The sequence below is a fragment of the Hoplias malabaricus genome, chromosome 2, assembly GCF_029633855.1.
Source record: "Hoplias malabaricus isolate fHopMal1 chromosome 2, fHopMal1.hap1, whole genome shotgun sequence".
NCBI classification, from domain to species: Eukaryota; Metazoa; Chordata; class Actinopteri; order Characiformes; family Erythrinidae; genus Hoplias; species Hoplias malabaricus.
This window is the reverse complement of record NC_089801.1, coordinates 35,490,336-35,509,080: the sequence shown is the minus strand read 5'-3', so window position 1 is coordinate 35,509,080 and position 18,745 is coordinate 35,490,336. Positions and strand designations below refer to the sequence as shown.

The following is an 18,745-nucleotide window of genomic DNA, read 5'->3' as shown; positions in this document are numbered from 1 at the left end:
GGTGCGTGTTACATTTGTGGGTATATTATATTATTCATTCATTCATTATCTGTAACCACTTATCCAATTCAGGGTCGCGGTGGGTCCAGACCCTACCTGGAATCATTGGGCACAAGGCGGGAATACACCCTGGAGGGGGCGCCAGTCCTTCACAGGGCAACACAGACACACACACATTCACACCTACGGACACTTTGGAGTCGCCAATTCACCTACCAACGTGTGTTTTTGGACTGTGGGAGGAAACCGGAGCACCCGGAGGAAACCCACGCGGACACGGGGAGAACACACCAACTCCTCACAGACAGTCACCCGGAGCGGGAATCAAACCTACAACCTCCAGGTCCCTGGAGCTGTGTGACTGCGCCACCGTGCCGCCCCTATATTATATTATATCATATTATATTATATTATATTATATTATATTATTTTTATTTATTATTTAAGATTTAAGTTTTTGTGGAAAGAGCGGATTTGAGCTGCTTTAAAGTGGAGCAGGTTTCTCCTGAAGCAGTCCTATAACTCTGAAGGAGAGCGAAAGGAAGGGCGGCAGAGGCCGAGCAGTTTCCCGTTTTCTGGGATTCAAATTCCTGTGGTGGACAAAAACAATAATGCCGCCACATTTACATTCAGAGTTTCCGATGAGCATTTGTTGGATGTGTTGTGTTGTGAGAAGTGCTGTAGGACTCGGTTTCAATCCGCACCGTTGACTAACGGAGAAACAAGTTACTACTCTTTTCTGTAACGGGAGTCCGGTTTAATCAACCGCCTTTTCAGAAACACAGTTACACTCGCCGCACGTCATATTTTTGTGCGCAGACACTGAGCGGTAAAACTCAGTGCGCGTGAAGAAGAAAGAAAGCCCTTAAGCGGTTTATAAAATGGTCATTTCTAATAGGTACTTAATAAATACAGATATCAGTTCAGTGTTTAACATGCTATGTACCTATGAAATATATATTACTGTATCGATTTTGAGTGAATGGCGTCCAATCACAAACAATTGTAATTATATCCTCCATAAAATAATATTTTAAAATAAGCACAGTAATTTTATTCCATTTCTCATGTACATAGAGTGATAAAAACTGAACTGATATCAGATGGTTGTATGGGCTACTTATTAAATATAACGATTTAAAGCAGTAAATTTGACTCATCTTTAAGAGCAATAGATACCATTTACTCAAAAACAATATAGTTATATCACAGTTTGTTACTTTACCTTTAAACTGAAGGGCTTGCTTTCAGGTCTTCACCGCATTGAGTATTACCGTCTCTCTTTCTCTCTCTCTCTCTCTTTCTCTCTATCTCTCTCTCTATCTCTTTCTCTCTCTCTATCTCTCTCTCTTTCTCTCTCTCTCTCTCTCTCTCTCTCTCTCTCTCTGTAGGATGAGATAAAATGGAGACTGCAAGCAACAGTGAGACAAAAATCCACATATTGATCAGTTTTTGATATAATTATTGTTTCTCACAACAGGTTTAACTGTGAACATTGTGGTGTGTGTTTTCCTTCACAGAGTTTAAACTCATTGGACCCTGTGATGATGAATATGACTCTGGCTCTGCTGCCACTCTCTCCTGTCACCTGTCTCCTGAAGTCAGTGCTGTTGACCTGGAGATCAGGTGGTTTAAGGAGACGGAGTGTGTTTGTCTCTATAAGAACAGACAGGTGACAGAGGGGCGGGGCTACGATCCACCTACCAATGTGTGATTTTGGACTGTGGGAGGAAACCCACAAGGACACAGGGAGAACACACCTCACAGACAGTGACCCGGAGCGGGACTCAAACCCACAACCTCCAGGTTCCTGGAGCTGTGTGACTGCGACACCACCTGCTGCCCTGTGAATAGTCAGGAAAGCACAATGTATAAAACAAAAGAGCTCTCGCCCTGGGTCTAAAACAGCTTTTCATATCCCTTTATAATGGACTGTGATGGGAGTGGCACATAAACAGCCAATCACCGGTAGCATTCTGCTGTCTCTTAAACTGCAAGGAGTGAAAAGTGCAAATGTGGCAGTTTTCATCAGAATATGAATATATCATAGTCATGACAAAGACAGGAATAACTCTGTCTTCATGGATTCTAGTAATTGTCAAACTGCATATTATGCACTGATAGATATTTTTAATATTTCGAATAATGATAATATAAAGAACTACCCTTAATATATAATAATGTTTCATAAAACACCATTTTTATGAGATCATTTCAGATATATTTTAGATGTTCAAATACCATGTCTGAACACAGTAATGGAACCTCGTGATAAACACATGACCTTTACTACACTTTTTCAATGTAAATTTGTAAATCGGTCTGATTTGACTGGAACACAACAGGAGGGTTAAACAAATCTTGAAATGAGAGTTTTTAACTTCCATCTGCCACCTTCCTTCCCACAATGCACTGCTGTATAATCCCACTGCACCGCAGGAACAGTGAAGTTTACTGAAAAAAACCCCACAGATAAAAGCAGTGTGGACTCTGATGGGAGTGATGTCACTGTTCTTGAAAATGGTTTTGGTTACTCTCCACTAATTTAATGTAACGAGTAACTTATGAAACTATCCATTAAATCTTCACATTCATATTGTTTACTTCCACAGGTGGCGTTGACTCATGGAGAGAACAGAGGTGAGTTTAAATGAGTGTGGAGCTGCTTTGATACTGATGGGATGTGAATGTACTGAGCTGTGCTTTGTGTTCAGAGCAGACACACACACACACAGATCTAAACACTGATTCTAAGAGAGAGGTTCTGAATATTTTTGGACTGGTGACATTTAATAGAATCAGAATACCGTCCTAACGTGTTTAACAGCAGAGACGTGTTTATATTTAATATTGTTCAATGAAGGAAACACTGTTTGATAATGAAATGGTCATTTACTGGAATTCTGTGAGACTGCTTTGTGATAAAATCAGTTGTAAAAAGCACTATACAAATAAATTTGATCTGATTTGAATAGAAGCGATTGATCTGCTAAAGAATGTGTTTATTACAAAGTGAAGTGAAGAAATCAAACAGGATTCAGACGATCAGAAAGTCAGACTTACTGAGGAACCCATCAGGAGAAGTTCTCTAAAGCTCCAGAGCAGCACGTCTCAAACTACACACAAGATTTCACACTCTGAGCTCTTTAGTCTGGAGCTGAGGTTTTAGTGCTCTTTACTTTTATCTCTCAAACTAGAAACACTGCAGAAACAGAGCAGTATTATTATTATTACTACTACTACTACTATAATTATTAAATGCTTAAGTGTTTAACTGATGCACAGCTCCAGGTTTTACTGCTTCTACATGATGTCGTCATGTGAAACAGAACACACAGGTGAAACTGTTTGTGTTATAATGTAAATAACATTTTTTAAATGTTCTGAAGTTGTAAATGTCATGAAGGTTTGTTGAAATGAAGGATTGCTGCAGAGCTGTGACAATGATGAAGCTTTTTAGATTCAACACAGAATAATTCAGACAATAAGTCAGACAATTTCGCTGCAGGTTTAATGAAACAGACACAACCCTTTGCAGTATTGATGGGAATTTCGGCTCTCTTTGGCTCTTCATAAAGAGCCTGCTCTTTTGGCTCCTAAATGGCTCTTTGATTTACCACTTATTTCCACTGGTACAGAACAATATTACCTACATTTTACATGACTACTTGGACAAAATATTATTGTTTAATATTAAAAATAATAAATAGTGTTGCAATGGCCAATTGTTTTTATGTCTGTCTTGTAATAACTCACTGATTGCACTCACACATTCAATTGTATAAATAACTGGATTTTATTTAAACACCTTAATAAAAAAACACTGGTAAACTCTGAATTATAGCCAATGGAACCCAAAAGGTAGGTATTACAAAATAGTTTATTAAATTAAATAATTATCCATTTCTGGGTAAAAAAATAAACAAATACTCTGCAAAGTGCAAAACAGCAGCATTCAACGGTAGTGATTAAAACACCCACAACTGTCAACAAACATTTAACTGATTTAACATTTTCTTCAACTATTTCTTGGAAGGCAGATTGGCGTTCAGGAAAACCAAGTGTCTCAGCTTTGCTTGTTGTTCTCTGGTTCGCGACCGACACATCACTACTTTGCAGTGTAATTGAGGAATGCAGTGCATTGTTGAAGTCATAATGTCGTATAGACTCAGTCCTCTGGCACATCAGGACCAGATTGTGGATGAAAGTGTATAATAAATAGTTCTGTTCACTTCACTTGACAGCTTCTTTCACAACTCACTCTATGGCACACAGACTGGGAGTCTGTCTGTCTAAATATTCACTCATTCATTCATTCATTGTCTGAAACCACTTATCCAGTTCAGGGTCGCGGTTGGTCCGGATCCTACCTGGAATCACTGCGCACATAGTGAGAACACATGTCTAAATATTATAATGGATAATAATCCAAACAGTGTTTCTCTAAATAGTCTGACTTTGATCTTGGAATTATTCAGACTTTTTTCTTATAATTTTTTACATTAATCTCAGACTTTTTTCCCTCTGAATTTTTCTGACTTTAATGTCAGAGATGTTCCAACTTTATTCTCAGAATTTGAGGTTGCAGAATTGCTCTCTGTCTTCATGAATTAGTTAATTCTATCTTCTTCTTTCAGTTTTTTTTTTATGCCAGTATTTGTTCCTTACTACATTGTTCAGATCAATAGTATCAGCCTGTCCTCTTTATGTCTGAAACAACAGGTTCTGGTATTGGTATTGGGATGCATTACTATACTTCATTAATTATTATACACAGATATAAAAATAAGCACACGGGTGATATGTGATAATGCCATTTACTTTATCATGCTGTGTCTCTTTAATGTTTTTTAAAGGTGTTTTGCAAAATTCTGTGACAGAGAGCATTATGATCAGTGATGAAGTGGTACATGGTTTTCTAATGAACACTGATTTACCCGTCAGCTGCTTTACTCCATGAAACTAAAGGGCACAGGTCTAACTACTGCACTGATCTTCATTTTTATGGGAGAATTTGGTAAAATTGTTAGTTATTGTGGAGACTCTTCCACCAATGTGGTAACCCAGAGTGTATCTTGAACAGTAGGTGAAAGTGAAAGAGTGCAGTGTGCTTCGCTCTGGACGCTGAAGTGGAGAGAGAGGTGTGTGTAAGGTTCGTGGATGAAGGATTAACTCTGGCTTGTTTTTGTGGATCTCTGTGTTTGAGACAAAGAGCGGATCTAAGCTGCTTTAAAATGGAGCAGGTTTCTCCTGAAGCAGTGATATGACTCTGAAGAAGGACGAAGGAAAGAGCAGCAGAGGTGAAACTAACAGGTTCTAGAAGGTGGTCAGTATTTGGCTGGTCAGTAAACATTTCCTAAAGTAGTGTGTAGTTTAATTTGAGAAGAGGAAAAGTGTTACATTTATGTGTAGATCTGGGTCCATTTCCTCTGAATAAGAGAAAACAATCATTAAACTAAGCATTTAAACGGACTCTTTCTGTCTCTGTCTTCCTGATTCTTTCAGTCTCTCTCTCTTCCCCTTTCTCAGTCCTTCCCTTTCCTTTCATTTCTCCCTTTACAGAGAGAGGAACGTTTTTTTCTTGTTTGTGGGTCATATTTTATGTTGGTTCCAGCTAAAACTGCTATTTATTATAATAGAAAGAGAAAATGGGACTCTGGTCAGGACTATGATGTAGTTTGGGTTTTTAAAATGCTGGTGTAGGCATGGATAAAGACAGATTATATGTTTATAATGCAGTGAAGTATCGGGAGGAGTTTGAGTGTGGGATTATGGGGGTTTTGCAACATTTCTGCTGATGTCTTAACATTTATTTTGAAGCTTGAAATGGCAGCATAATTTTACCAGTATTTTAAGTGCTTTTGTGTAGCTCTCCTTCTCTCTCTCTCTCTCTCTTTCTCTCTCTGTCTGTAGGAGGTCTTGAGTCTGAAGCTGGAAGAGGAGATATAGAGATAAAGATGGCAACTGCAAGCAACAGTGAGCCAAATCCAGATATTGATAAGTGTTTAATATTGATTAGTTATTGATTATCTGTAACAGGTTTAACTGTGAACATCGTGGTGTGTGTTTTCCTTCACAGAGTTTAAACTCATTGGACCCCGTGATGAGGTTCAGTCTAGCTCTGCTGTCACTCTCTCCTGTCACCTGTCTCCTGAAGTCAGTGCTCTTGACCTGGAGATCAGGTGGTTTAAGGAGACGGAGTGTGTTTGTCTCTATAAGAACAGACAGGTGACAGAGGGGCGGGGCTACAAGGGCAGAGTGAGTCTGTTCACTCAGGAGCTGCAGAGAGGAAACGTCTCCTTACAGATCAGAAACTGCACACGATCAGATTTAGGACATTACCTGTGTCAGGTCACTGATGGAACAATAACAGAGGAGTGTACAGTAGAAGTGGGTGGTAAGTCAGTATTAACACAAATTAACGTGTACAGTGGTCATGGGCAGCACGGTGACGCAGCAGGTAGTGTCGCAGTCACACAACCCCAGGGACCTGGGGGTTGTGGGTTTGATTCCTGTTCCTGGTGACTGTCTGTGAGGAGTTTGGTGTGTTCTCCCTGTGTCTGTGTGGGTTTTCTCCAGGTGCTTAGGTTTCCTCCCACAGTTCAAAAACGCATGTTGGTAGGTGAATTGGCGACTCAGAAGTGAGTGAGTGTGTGTGTTATCCTGTACTGGCGCCCCCTCCAGGGTGTTTTCCCACCTTATAAATTATATATGACTGTAGGTTTTTGTAACCCCTAGATTTCCAACTGAACAAATGGTCAAGAGCTAATTTTAAAACTTGCTGTTGACACACGTTCACCACCAATAATTTGACAGATTCCATTACACTCTTAGTCAGTCAGAGATGAAGGGATCCATATTTACAACAAACCCACAAACAAGTAACAGCCACATGCTCATCACAGGAATGAAATTTAATGTTCATTTTCCTAAATCTCTCCAAAGAAGGATCTGTTTTCTGAGCCTCAGTAAGAAAATCTCAAGACGCTCAACATCCAAATCAGCCACAGAATTACACAGCCCCAAAACAACTATCTGACAGAGAGGCTAAATTTCAACTGCCGTAAATATAATCACATTAATTCAGCTCAATAACTTTTTTTTTTACTGGAGCTCACATCAGTGTAAATCCTGGAAAAACACCAGGGAAACTCTGCCACAAATTCTTCTCCACAAATTCTATTGGGCTCATTAATCACTTCAGGAACAGGAGTCAGTGTTTGTAGGAACAAGAAGTGTTTATAAATGATGTTAGTGTTTACTCACTGGGTTTTATCTCACACTCTGCTCTGTTATTTTCTTTTATACAGATCCTTCATACTTGGTGAGTACATCACTCATCCCTCCTCACACTGATCACAATGTCTGCTGTGTTTATAAACGTATCACATCTATTACAGTTTAATCCAGAAATCAGACAGTGACCTCAGTTCTTTCAGGGAATATTCACCTGATAAAGTCTCCCATCACAGAATGAAGACTGTTCACATTCTTTCCCACAATGCACCTGCACCTCCTCAGCATCTAACATTGCTCTGAGCAGCCAGTGTTAGCTTTAGCATTAGCTCATCTCAGATATAGCTTTCATTGTTTAAAATTTGTTCTTAGACGTGAAAACATCACTCTTTAATTTAACGAAACCATTTCAGATTTGATTAATGTAAACACACTCTCAATAATTCATTTTCCTTCACTTTAAATTCACCAACGTCCACATTTTCTCAGTTCTCAAACACGTCTGCACTGAACCTCCTGTAAATCCAGTTTATTATTTTAGTGAAAATGGTTCAGATCGACCTCTCTGTGTTCTTCTAAACGTTCCTTTGTTCTCCTGAACATTTTGGTCTGAGAGCACAGATGTTACTGATGACCCCAGGTCTGAACTGAAAGTCTAACGGACGGAGCTGCAGTAAATAAGAGAGACAGGACTTTCTCACAGTTTCATGAATTATCAATTATTTTAATGTGAGCTGTGACTGTTTCTTCATAACCTTTCTTTTTTTAACTCTGTTTTAGGGATGTACGGCGGTAAGTGAATGTTGTGTATTTCTACTGAAAGTACTGGATGTAGTTTGTGTAGTTTATAAAGTCAGAGGAGAGTTTTAATCCAAGTCAAGCTCTCACATAAAATCCAGTTTCATCAGCTGCTCATGCTTTAAATAAAGCTTGAAACGAGCGCTTTTAACTTCCATCTCCCACCTTCCTTCCCACAATGCACTGCTGCATAATCCCACTGCACTGCAGGAACTTAGAGACACATATGTTAATGCCATGTAGACACATTAATATTCTACATACACATAAACAATAAATTACTAGAGAGAGAGAACATAGACAACACATAACAATCATATATTTCTGCAGTTTTGTATTTTTATTTTTATTCATTAATTTATTCATTTTGAAAAGTTGGATAGTTACTTTCCACTGATTTAAATATAATAATTAACATGTGAATCCATTCATAAAATCTTCACATTGTTTTATGTTCTTCCACAGCTGGGCAGAGGTGAGTGTAAAAAATTTGTATCAATTTGCTTTCTCAAATCTTCATTTTTTCATGAAAGGTGACTGACACGAAATGTGGTCACTGTCCTCTGTAAAACTGCATAAATATATAGATGACTGCAAACAAAGGCAAAGCATGCATTGAAAGACAGGTAAAACAAAGCACAGATAAAAATAAACAGTTTATAAAGGCTAACACACAGGTGAAATTAATTAGTAATCTTGCAAACCGGAGCATCATACACTTCTCTCTGACTGTACGGCTGTCAGTTTGAACACGTGACCCTCAGGGAATTCTGGAAGTTGGAGTTCTCCCAGATGAGTGTGATTCTTCTTCAGTCGTGTGGGCACCACTGTTTATGCAGAGACTCTTTGTTGTAGACGTACTCACACATTCTCTCACACACTGTCGCCTTTTGACACTTTAGAATAGCTAATCGACCTGCCAACATTATTTACAGCTTAAGACAGAAACTGATGATGTCAGATACTGTCCTTTGGAGTTCTACACAACATCTTCACATGATACAGAGCACTTAAAACTCTTTGTTCTTTGTGTACATTCTGTGTTTTAAACATCCTTATTTTGTCTTTTATCTGATTCTCTAGCTGATACAGTTGTCATTTCACAGGTGAGTACATTATATTATAATAAACTGAGTTGATATTATCTGTGTAAATAAATAATAGAGCGTATAAAGTAAAGCAGGGTGTGTTGTTCAGAGTCTTTAGATGAATGTGCTTTGTTTGTTGGATGTTAATTTCTCTTTCATGGTGTTTGATGTGGGTGTCATTAGTGTAAACGCTGATCAGAGTTCTCTAATTGATCCTGATCCTCAGGCGCTGCAGTAGTTCCACAGCTTGTCTGTGCCACCTCTTTCCTGTTGGTTTAAATGCTGTAGTTTTTCAAACACAGTCTCAGTTTAAATCAGTGAAAGTCCTCAGAGTCTGAACTGTTAGTGATCTCAGCACTCAGTGATTCAGACCCACACTTCAACAGTGATTTAAACAGAGACTCAGTTATTGTTCATATCACATCAATATTAATTTCATACATTTTTACATTCATTTCACACTTTTGTTCACTTCTACAGATAGAGCAAGAATGGACAGAAGAGGACAGAAAGAAAATGGAGGAATCTGTTTTGAGGAGGGGTGAGTTATAAAAGAGACACTAGATCTGGTTTTCTGTTTTATTTAATATTAACACAGGTGTTCGGTGCATTAATAAAGCTTTATAAACTATATTTCTATGTACAGGTGCATATCAATAAATTAGAATATCATCAAAAAGTTAATTTATTTCAGTAATTCAATTCAAAAAGTGAAACTCTTATTTTATAGATTCATTACAAACAGAGTGATCTATTTCAAGTGCTTATTTCTTTTTATGTGGATGATTGAGGTGTAATGAAAACCCAAAAGTCATTATCTCAGAAAATTAGAAAAATCAACACAAAATCTAAGCCTTTAAAATGGTCCCTTAGCCTGGTTCAGTAGGCTACACAATCATGAGGAAGACCACTGACTCGACAGATGTCCAGAAGGCAGTCGCTGACACCCTCCTGCTGTATCCAAGCATATTAATGGAAAGTTGAGTGGAAGGAAAAAGGGTGGTAGAAAAAGATTCACAAACAACCAGGACAACCACAGCACTGAAAATATTGATAAGAAAAGGCCATTAAAAAATTTGGGGGAGGTTCACAAGGAGTTGGGACTGCTGCTGGAGTCAGTGCTTCAAGAGCCACCACATACAGACGTATTCAGGACATGGGCCACAACCATGGGCGACATTTGAAACTTATATCGGGGGGGCAAGACATCTCAGCCAACATCATTAAAATAATGTAGTTTATATATAATATGACTGACATTTGTATGGAAGTAAAATTCCTCCATTTATCAAATGATATTTAGTATATAGGTAAATACTATATGTAATATAAATGATGTCCTGCTTTAGTGAAGTGCAAGAGATCGCCCTCCGGGCACAGCATCAAATTCACTGACTGTTTTCTCCAAGTTCACTTGAATGGCCCGCTCAATATTCAGCACTGCAATGTCAGACAGTCTCTCCTGAGCAATAGTGTTTCTCGAGTAGGTTTTTAATTGATGTAAGCAAAATAAGTTCCGTTCACATGATGCGCTGCTCATTGGCACAGTCAGGAACAACTTGAAAGATTACACACGTTTACTAGGCTATTGCCTAGATCTGATGATTTCTTCTGATGGAATGGCACTGAAAAGGGACAGTTCTGCATTTGTCTGCTCTTTGGGAAAACCATAGCATTGACAAACAAAGGCCAGGTCCTTCTCAATGTGTGATCATTGCAGACTTTCCACACCATTTTCCTGAAACCAATCGTGAAGTTCTTGAATGCTTTTGTCCAGTACACCAAAACAGAATTCCTTGTAGTAACCCAAAGCTGAGTCAGCATCTTATCCAGTCTACCAAGCTGTAGTCACGTGATTCTGCCCCTATCTGGCACATGGAAGCAAACTAAACACCAAGGACGACCAAGCGACTCGAGCAGCTAGTACCAAAGAAAAACACAGCGTCTGTAGTTTGGATGTGCTGTGTTTTGACTATAATTAAGACGACAGTGCTCAAAAAACAAGAGAGAAACAAGCTCCTAAGGGCCTAAGCACCAGCTATATGAAAGTGTCAAACAGATAAATACAGTGGAATTTGAGTTCCTAACTGTTTATTGATAGTCAGAAAACATGTTATTTCTTACTAATTCAAGGAATAAGGTTTAAAAGACTGTTGGTCCACCCCTCAACAGTGTTCTGAAACTGTAATAGGCGTCTTGCATGTGACGTAGATGGTGGACAACAACTCTAGTTGCACAAAATGACGAAAAGGTGTGTTGTTCTTGGCTGCAATAATTCAATGTACAGTGGGACATCTGTGCACAAATGGCCCAAAGATCCCAAAATATCCAGAAAATTGACTAAATTTGTAAACTATAAATGGACACTTTGGAAAGGACCATCCGCTCACTCCGTTATCTGTAGTGCTCATTACACTGGGCTTTTCCAACAATATGAGCATGTAAGGAAACCAACGAAAGGTGTTCAAGAGCCTCTGTATACATGGCGGTAAATAGGGTAAGTACACTTACTTCACCTGTTTTAATTGGTGTTAGTTAACGTTAGCTTGACTTGCTAAACATGGTGGCTCAGATTATACTCGGCTATGTAGTTGCATTACGGAGGTTTATAGTGTCGGATGAATTTGAGTTCGACTTCGATCACATTTACAAGAATAACGGTACCTCTAAATTTGAGTTTAGCTTATTGCTAGGCTATTGTCATGAATAATGTTTGTTATTTAGCTAGCTAGATACTGCCATAACAGTCAGTCATAACAGTGTTTTACCGCGGCGTTGTTCAGCTGTTGTCCACCAGTGACGTCACGGTTGCATTCAAGAATTTCCATATCTAGCTCGGGTTTTTCTCTCAATTTAATAAAATTGTCAGTTTTAAAGCAAATTAAGCACGCTATTTTCATTTTAATTCATACTTATATATGTCAGTAACTAAAATAAGGTGAAATATTCATGGAGGTCCATTAAGTGGTGCTTAGCCTTTTAAGTGCTGATTAGCTGGGGTTGAGACTGGAGCAGAAGGGTATGTAAGGCTGGTAATTGGCATCTCGGTGGAACTTGCGTGTTCAGACTGTTGTTTCATCGCTAACGTCATTTTTCATATAGCCATATAGCCAGGGTCATTTATCCACTTCTATTCAGCCACCAATGCGCCTTTTAACGTATGAATAATTTCTAATGGCTGCCCACTAGTGTCATAGAGGCATGCTGCACTGTATTTCGGTAATGTTTTATGACTGTAACAAATGTCCCACATTCCAAAAGTTAAGTGACTTAAAGAATAATTTGGGGTACAAATGCCCCCAAAATGGCTACAACTGTATGCATTCCTTGTGTCAAGCCACTCATGACCCAGAGACAACGCCAGAAGTGACTTACATTTACATTTATGCATTTGGCAGGTGCTTTTATCCAAAGCGACTTACAAAAGAGGATCTAACATTCGAACTACAGCACAAATTATACACAATACCTTACATTAAGTGCAATATGCCAGTAAGTAATAAGTGCATTAAAGAAAGACTTTCAGTGCAAGAGATACTCTCGGAAGAGTTGGGTTTTCAAGGATTTCTTGAATGCGGAGAGGGTTTCTGTTGCCCTGATAGTGCTTGGAAGCTTGTTCCACCAGCGTGGTACCAGAGATGAGAATAGCCACGACTGACCTGTACGGGAGGTTGGCCATGTTAGTTGGCGCTCCTTTGAGGAACGGAGAGGGTGAGCACCAACATATGGTTTTAAGAGTCTATTGAGGTAGATGGGAGCAGAACCAGTGAATACTCTGAAGGCCATCATTAGTGATTTAAATTTGATGCGAGCAGCTAAGGGTAGCCAATGCAGCTCAACTAATAGGGGCGTGACATGTGCTCTTTTAGGCTGGTTGAAAACCAGGCGTGCTGCAGCATTGTGGATCATCTGTAGTGGTCTCACAGCACAGGCCGGAAGACCTGTCAGGAGGGCGTTGCAATAGTCTAGACGGGAGATTACTAACGTCTGAACAAGGAGCTGTGTTGCATGTTGAGTTAGGTATGGCCTAATCTTCCTTATGTTGAATAGGGAGAAGCGGCATGATCGAGCTACAGCGGTAACGAGATCTGCGAAGGTCAGCTGGTCATCGACCATGACACCCAGGTTTCTTACAACCTTGGTGGGAGCCACTGATAGGGCCTCTAGCTTGATGCTGATGTTGTGGAGAATAGCTTGCTTGGCTGGGAGGACCAGTAGTTCAGTTTTGGATAAATTCAATTGGAGGTGATGTTCCTTCATCCATGTAGATATGTCAGAGATTCAAGTTGCCACTGAAGTGTCACCTGGAGGAAAGGATAAATAGAGCTGTGTGTCATCAGCATAGCAGTGATAGGAGAAGCCGAGAAGCCGTCTTAACTGGGCCAGGAGAAAAAGGACAGGACTGTACACACTGAAGTCTGTGTTCAGATAAAAGTAAATTTTGCATTTCATTTGGAAATCAAGTTCACAGAGTCTGGAGGAAGAGTGGAGAGGCACACAATCCAAGCTGCCTGAGTCTGATGTGAAGTTTCCACAATCAGTGATGTTTTGGGGAACCATGTCACCTGCTGGTGTTGGGTCCAAAGTCAGCACAGCCATCTACCAGAACATTTTAGAGCCCATGCTTACCTCTGCTGACAAGCTTTATGGAGATGCGGATTTCATTTTCGAGCAGGACTTGGCACCTGTCCACACTGCCAAAAAAAACAGTACCTGGTTTAATAACCACAGTATCACTGTGCTTGATTGGCCAGCAAACTCGCCTGACCTATGTCATAGACCTATGTCTATGGGGTATTGTCAAGAGGAAGATGAGAGACACCGAGCCCAACAATGCTGAAGGCTGCTATCAAAGCAACCTGGCCACCTGCCACAGGCTGATCACTTCCATGCCACGCCGTATTGATGCAGTAATTCTCATAAAAGAAGCCCCAACCAATTATTGATCATGTACTGTACATACTTTTCAGTAGGCCAAAATTTTTGTATTAAAAATCATTTTTTTAATTGCTCTTATATAATGTGATGAGGTCAGTGAATCTGCCCCATCACCAAGACTGTGGAATGTACATTAATGAATGTATGCTTGTATTATTTCTTATCTTGTGTCTCTGGTCCTGTTCCTGGAGGAATGGTGGCAAATTTTTGGTCTCTCTTTGTACCAGCCGAAGGGCCCGCGGTGAAGTATAGACAAGGAGGGGAGGAGCTGGATCTGGGAACCTGTAAAAGAGAAAAAGTAAACAAGTTAAAAACTATTTACATATGTAAATACTCACCTGTGAAGCAGGAATAAGATGGGCATTTAAAATTTGTCAACGGTTGTATTGTTGTGCATGAATGTCCTCCTGCAGTTACATTTGTTACCCCTTAGCCAGAGTTGGGTTAGCCCAATTAGAAGAGGGGCGGGGCTAAGTTACTAAAAGGCGGGTGGTAGACCCACAGTGGGGGTAGTCAGGGTGTCTGAAACTTCAGTCTCCGACAAAGTAATTGGCTGCCATAGTCAGTGAAGATGGAAGGGGGCTGTGGTACGGACAAATGAGGTCTGTTTAGTCCTAAACTGATGTTTCTTTTCTTTTTCTGGTACCCCTCTGATTGTGATGTCATTACGTGTGTTACTTTGAATAAATTATCACTGAGTGAGGTACTTTTGAGTCCTGTCTGCTCCTTGCTGAGTGAATCTTCACCTTTTCATCCGTGCTCCCCACACTCCAATTTAAACATCACTACATATAATATTCAAATTTTCTGAGATAATGACTTTTGGGTTTTTATTGGCTGTAAGCCTTAATCATCAACATTAAAAGAAATAAACGCTGAAATTAATCTGTATAATACATGTTTCACTTTTTGAAATGAATTACTGAAATAAATTAACTTTTTGATGATATTCTAATTTACTGATATGCACCTGTATTTGCATAATTAACTGGTCCTGGTCCTGGTCCTGGTGGGCTACTGCCTGCACATTGTATAGATTCCTCTACTCCCAACAAACCTGATGCAACTCATGAGCTCATTAATAAACCTTTCCCAAGATGAAATGAGTTTGTTTGAGAGATGAAAAAACCCACGACCAGGACTGAGAACCACTGGCTTAAACTGAAGATACTAAACAAAACAAAAAATATACAATGTGGCGAAACTCATGCACAAGCCATTTTATCATAATGATTTTTTGTTTTATTTGTTTAGTGCACTGTATAATTTGATACCTATTTAAAGTATAAGTTACATTTATTTAAGGAACAACAGAATAATTTGCTGTAAATTCTATACATACCTTAATCCTGATCATTTATTTACATTTCTGTGTAGATAAGTGAAATTTACATGTGTTTTTAATGTGTTTTTCACAGAAGCCAAACTTTTCAAAGATATAGAGAGTGTTTTAAAGCAGAGAAATGAAGAACGACTGGAAAAAAACAGACAATTGCAAATGACAGACAAACGTCTTAAAGAAACTAAAGAACAATTAGAACAAATGACCAAAGAGACTCAGCTACAGCTTCAGGAGAAAGACTCAGAGCTGGAGAATGTGAGGAAACTGCTGAGAGAGAAAGAGTCTCTACTGGAGGACACAGTGAAAGAGGTGGGCAGATGTAAAAATCAACTGGAGACACAGAGAAAGGAGCTGCAGGAAAAGAGCAGCACACTCCAGAAGATGAAGATCCAACTGGAAGAACAGAAAACTGAAGTGAGTGAAAAAGACAAACAGCTTGAAGAGAAGGAGAGGATTGTAAGTGAGATACACACACAGCTAATGGAGAGAGAGGAGCAGGTTAAAGAGAAACAGAGACTTCTAGAGGAGAGAAACAAGCAGCTGCAGGAAAGAACACATCCTCCATCATCAGTTCCAGTCAGGAGGAGAAAAAGCAAGCAGGGGGTTCATCCAGAGTGTAAGTAACTGAACTGGTCACTTAAAACACTTAATGCAATAAGTACATTTTTCATATTTATTTCACTATGAACGTTTTATCACACACTGACAAAGTTTACCAGATCAGAAAAGATGTGTGTAGTTCAGGAAATTAGGGAGCATTTAATATTACCATACAAATACAATATTGATTCTTACACTATATGTACAGTTATTTCTGTTATTGTTACACCCAGTTTCTTTTGCATATATTGCTATAATAAAAGTTTTGACCTTATAAAATTTCAGCCACACATTTTTAGGTCTTTTTTTTCAGTACCAACATTAACTATCCACAAACTGTCTTTAAGAACATGTGTTCATTCTGGTTCTGTGGTTTCTCAGTCAGGGTAGAGACTCCAGACCCAGCCGCTCCACTCAGGAGGAGAAAGAGTACATTATACAGTTTCATGAAGTTTCTTATATACTTCTCCATGCAGAATACTGCATTCACTAACACTCAGTAATAAATTAACACTTTCATTCTTGTTGATCTGCAGTGAGTGGAGAGTCTCCTCCAGAGTCTGGTGGTGTATCAGAGCTGAGGCTGGTTCTGCTGGGGAGGACTGGAAGTGGGAAGAGTGCAGCAGGAAACAGGCTCCTGGGCCGAGAGGAGAGGAGCAGGGCTGGAGCGTCTACAGTGAGGCAGCAGAGTGAGAGCAGACAGGGCCAGGTGGCTGGGAGGCAGGTGACTGTGGTGGACACTCCTGACTATTTCAGTCCTGGACTCTCTCTGGACGAGCTGAGACAGGACGTGGGACTCTGTGTCCATCTGTTGGCCCCAGGACCCCACGCCTTCCTCCTAGTCATACCAGTGAAGGAGACCTCAGGAGAGGAGAGAGACATGCTGCAGAAAATGGAGGAGATGTTTGGAGAGAGATGCTGGAGGAACACCATGATCCTCTTCACCGTCACTGATGAAGACCAAGAGAAGAAGATTGAAGAGTTTGTCCAGTCAGGAAACCAGGAGGTCCAGAGCCTTGTGGAGAAATGTGGGAACAGGTTTCACTGTCTCAACATTAAAGAGAGTGGAGAGGGGTCTCAGGTCTCAGAGCTGCTGGAGAAGATCGAGAAGATGGTGGAAGGAAACAGAGAGAAGTTCTATAGCAGTGAGATGTACCTGGAGACAGAAGCTCAGATCAGAGCAATGGAGACAAAGATCATGAAAGAAATGGAGGAAAAGAGGGTGAAGGAAGAGAGAGAAATGAAGGAAAAACATGAAAAGGAGCTGAAGAACTCTCTGAGAAGGATAGAGGGAGCAGTACAAGAGCACGAAGGAGAGATAAAACATCTTAACGACCGAACAACCGACCTAGAGAGAAGAATGAAAGAAGAGAAGGATAAAGAGAAAAGGAGAGGACTGAAAAGAGAGCTGGAGAGAGAGTTAGACCGAAGGATAGAACTGGAAGAAAAGGTGAAGAGACTGAAAGAGAAGAGAGAGAGGGACAGGTGTGAGATGGAGGAGAGACACAGACGGGAGATGGAAGAGATCATGGAGACGTATGAAGGAGAAGCCAGAGCTGAGGCAGAGAGAAACTTAATGAAGATCCTGCTGCCTGAACTCCAGAGAAACATTTTGGCTTCAAAGACACAGATGCTGGAGGAGTTCAGCAGACAGATGGAGGAGAAGAACATGGAGCTGGAGAAACTGAGAGAGCATTACTCAGAGCTTAGAAAGACTCCAGCTGCAGAAGCTAATGCACAGCCCTCCAGGAGCAGTGGTGGATGGATGCGTTGTTTCTTGCCACGACGCACATGATCAGTTGTCTTGTGCAGACCCACTGACCAGTGTGCAGCTCCAATAAAATGAATGTAATATTTTCCGTTGGTGACCAGTGTACTGACATATATACTTCAGTGTTTTCAACTGTAGAACTTACAATAGCAGATTATAACTTTCCCCCCTCATAGCCATATTATAAAGAAAGTTGTCTAATGTTTTTGTTACAGGCTTTGTTCACACTGCAGGGTAAATCTGATTTTTCCTTCAGTCTGTGAAAAGTGACCAGTACCAGTGTCTGTGTTCACACATTAGTCAAATGTGCTAGCATAACTACATTAGATGCTATGGCAACAATATGGTAATATTAAATGCTCCCTAATTTCCTGAACTACATATTTTCTGATCTGGTAAACTTTGTCAGTGTGTGATAAAACATTCATAGTGAGATAAATATGTTGACATGAGGAATACATGAAAAACTGAGCACATGACCAATATGGATAACTGTCTGTGGATTATTTTTATTTAAGGGCAGCTTACAGTAACCATTCCTTAATACTAGAAAAAGACAACATCCACAGAAAGGAAGGCAGTGATATCTGCCATGTTTGTTGTTGCAGTCACTGCGTGCAATACAGTTAGCCGAGGGATCTGGACCTGTCACATATTTAGTGACTGGTGGGAATATTTGATCCTGGGGTCAGGCTATCTTAAATGATTTGGGGAAACTTTTGAGGTTTTTGAGATTTGCTTGTTGCGACACACATTTAAAATAATGTGTTCCTGTTGGGAAGCACATAGCAGTTGCACTGTGGTGCCTTGCAAAAAATATAGACTGCCGAACCTTAGTTCACCTATTTGAGGTGGTGAAAACCATGTCTTTCTTTTTATCATTATTATTATTACTATTAGTATTATTATTATTATTAGTTGTAGTAGTAGTAGTAATAATACATTTTTATAGAGCAGCATTCTCATACCCAA

General features: G+C 39.8%; 1 protein-coding gene across 1 annotated transcript; it reads left to right on the top strand.

Annotated features, from left to right (window-relative positions):
- The first annotated feature begins 1,402 nt into the window (after window positions 1-1,402).
- LOC136676384 (golgin subfamily A member 6-like protein 22) lies at window positions 1,403-18,648 on the top strand. Its single transcript, XM_066653355.1, has 12 exons — window positions 1,403-1,421; window positions 1,521-1,672; window positions 2,613-2,640; window positions 5,914-5,976; window positions 6,080-6,397; window positions 7,311-7,324; window positions 8,017-8,028; window positions 8,500-8,509; window positions 9,118-9,140; window positions 9,603-9,650; window positions 15,622-16,018; window positions 16,539-18,648. The coding sequence occupies exons 1-12, from the start codon at window positions 1,403-1,405 to the stop codon at window positions 17,795-17,797; spliced, it is 2,343 nt and encodes a 780-aa protein (XP_066509452.1). The 3' UTR covers window positions 17,798-18,648.
- The last annotated feature ends 97 nt before the right edge of the window (window positions 18,649-18,745 follow it).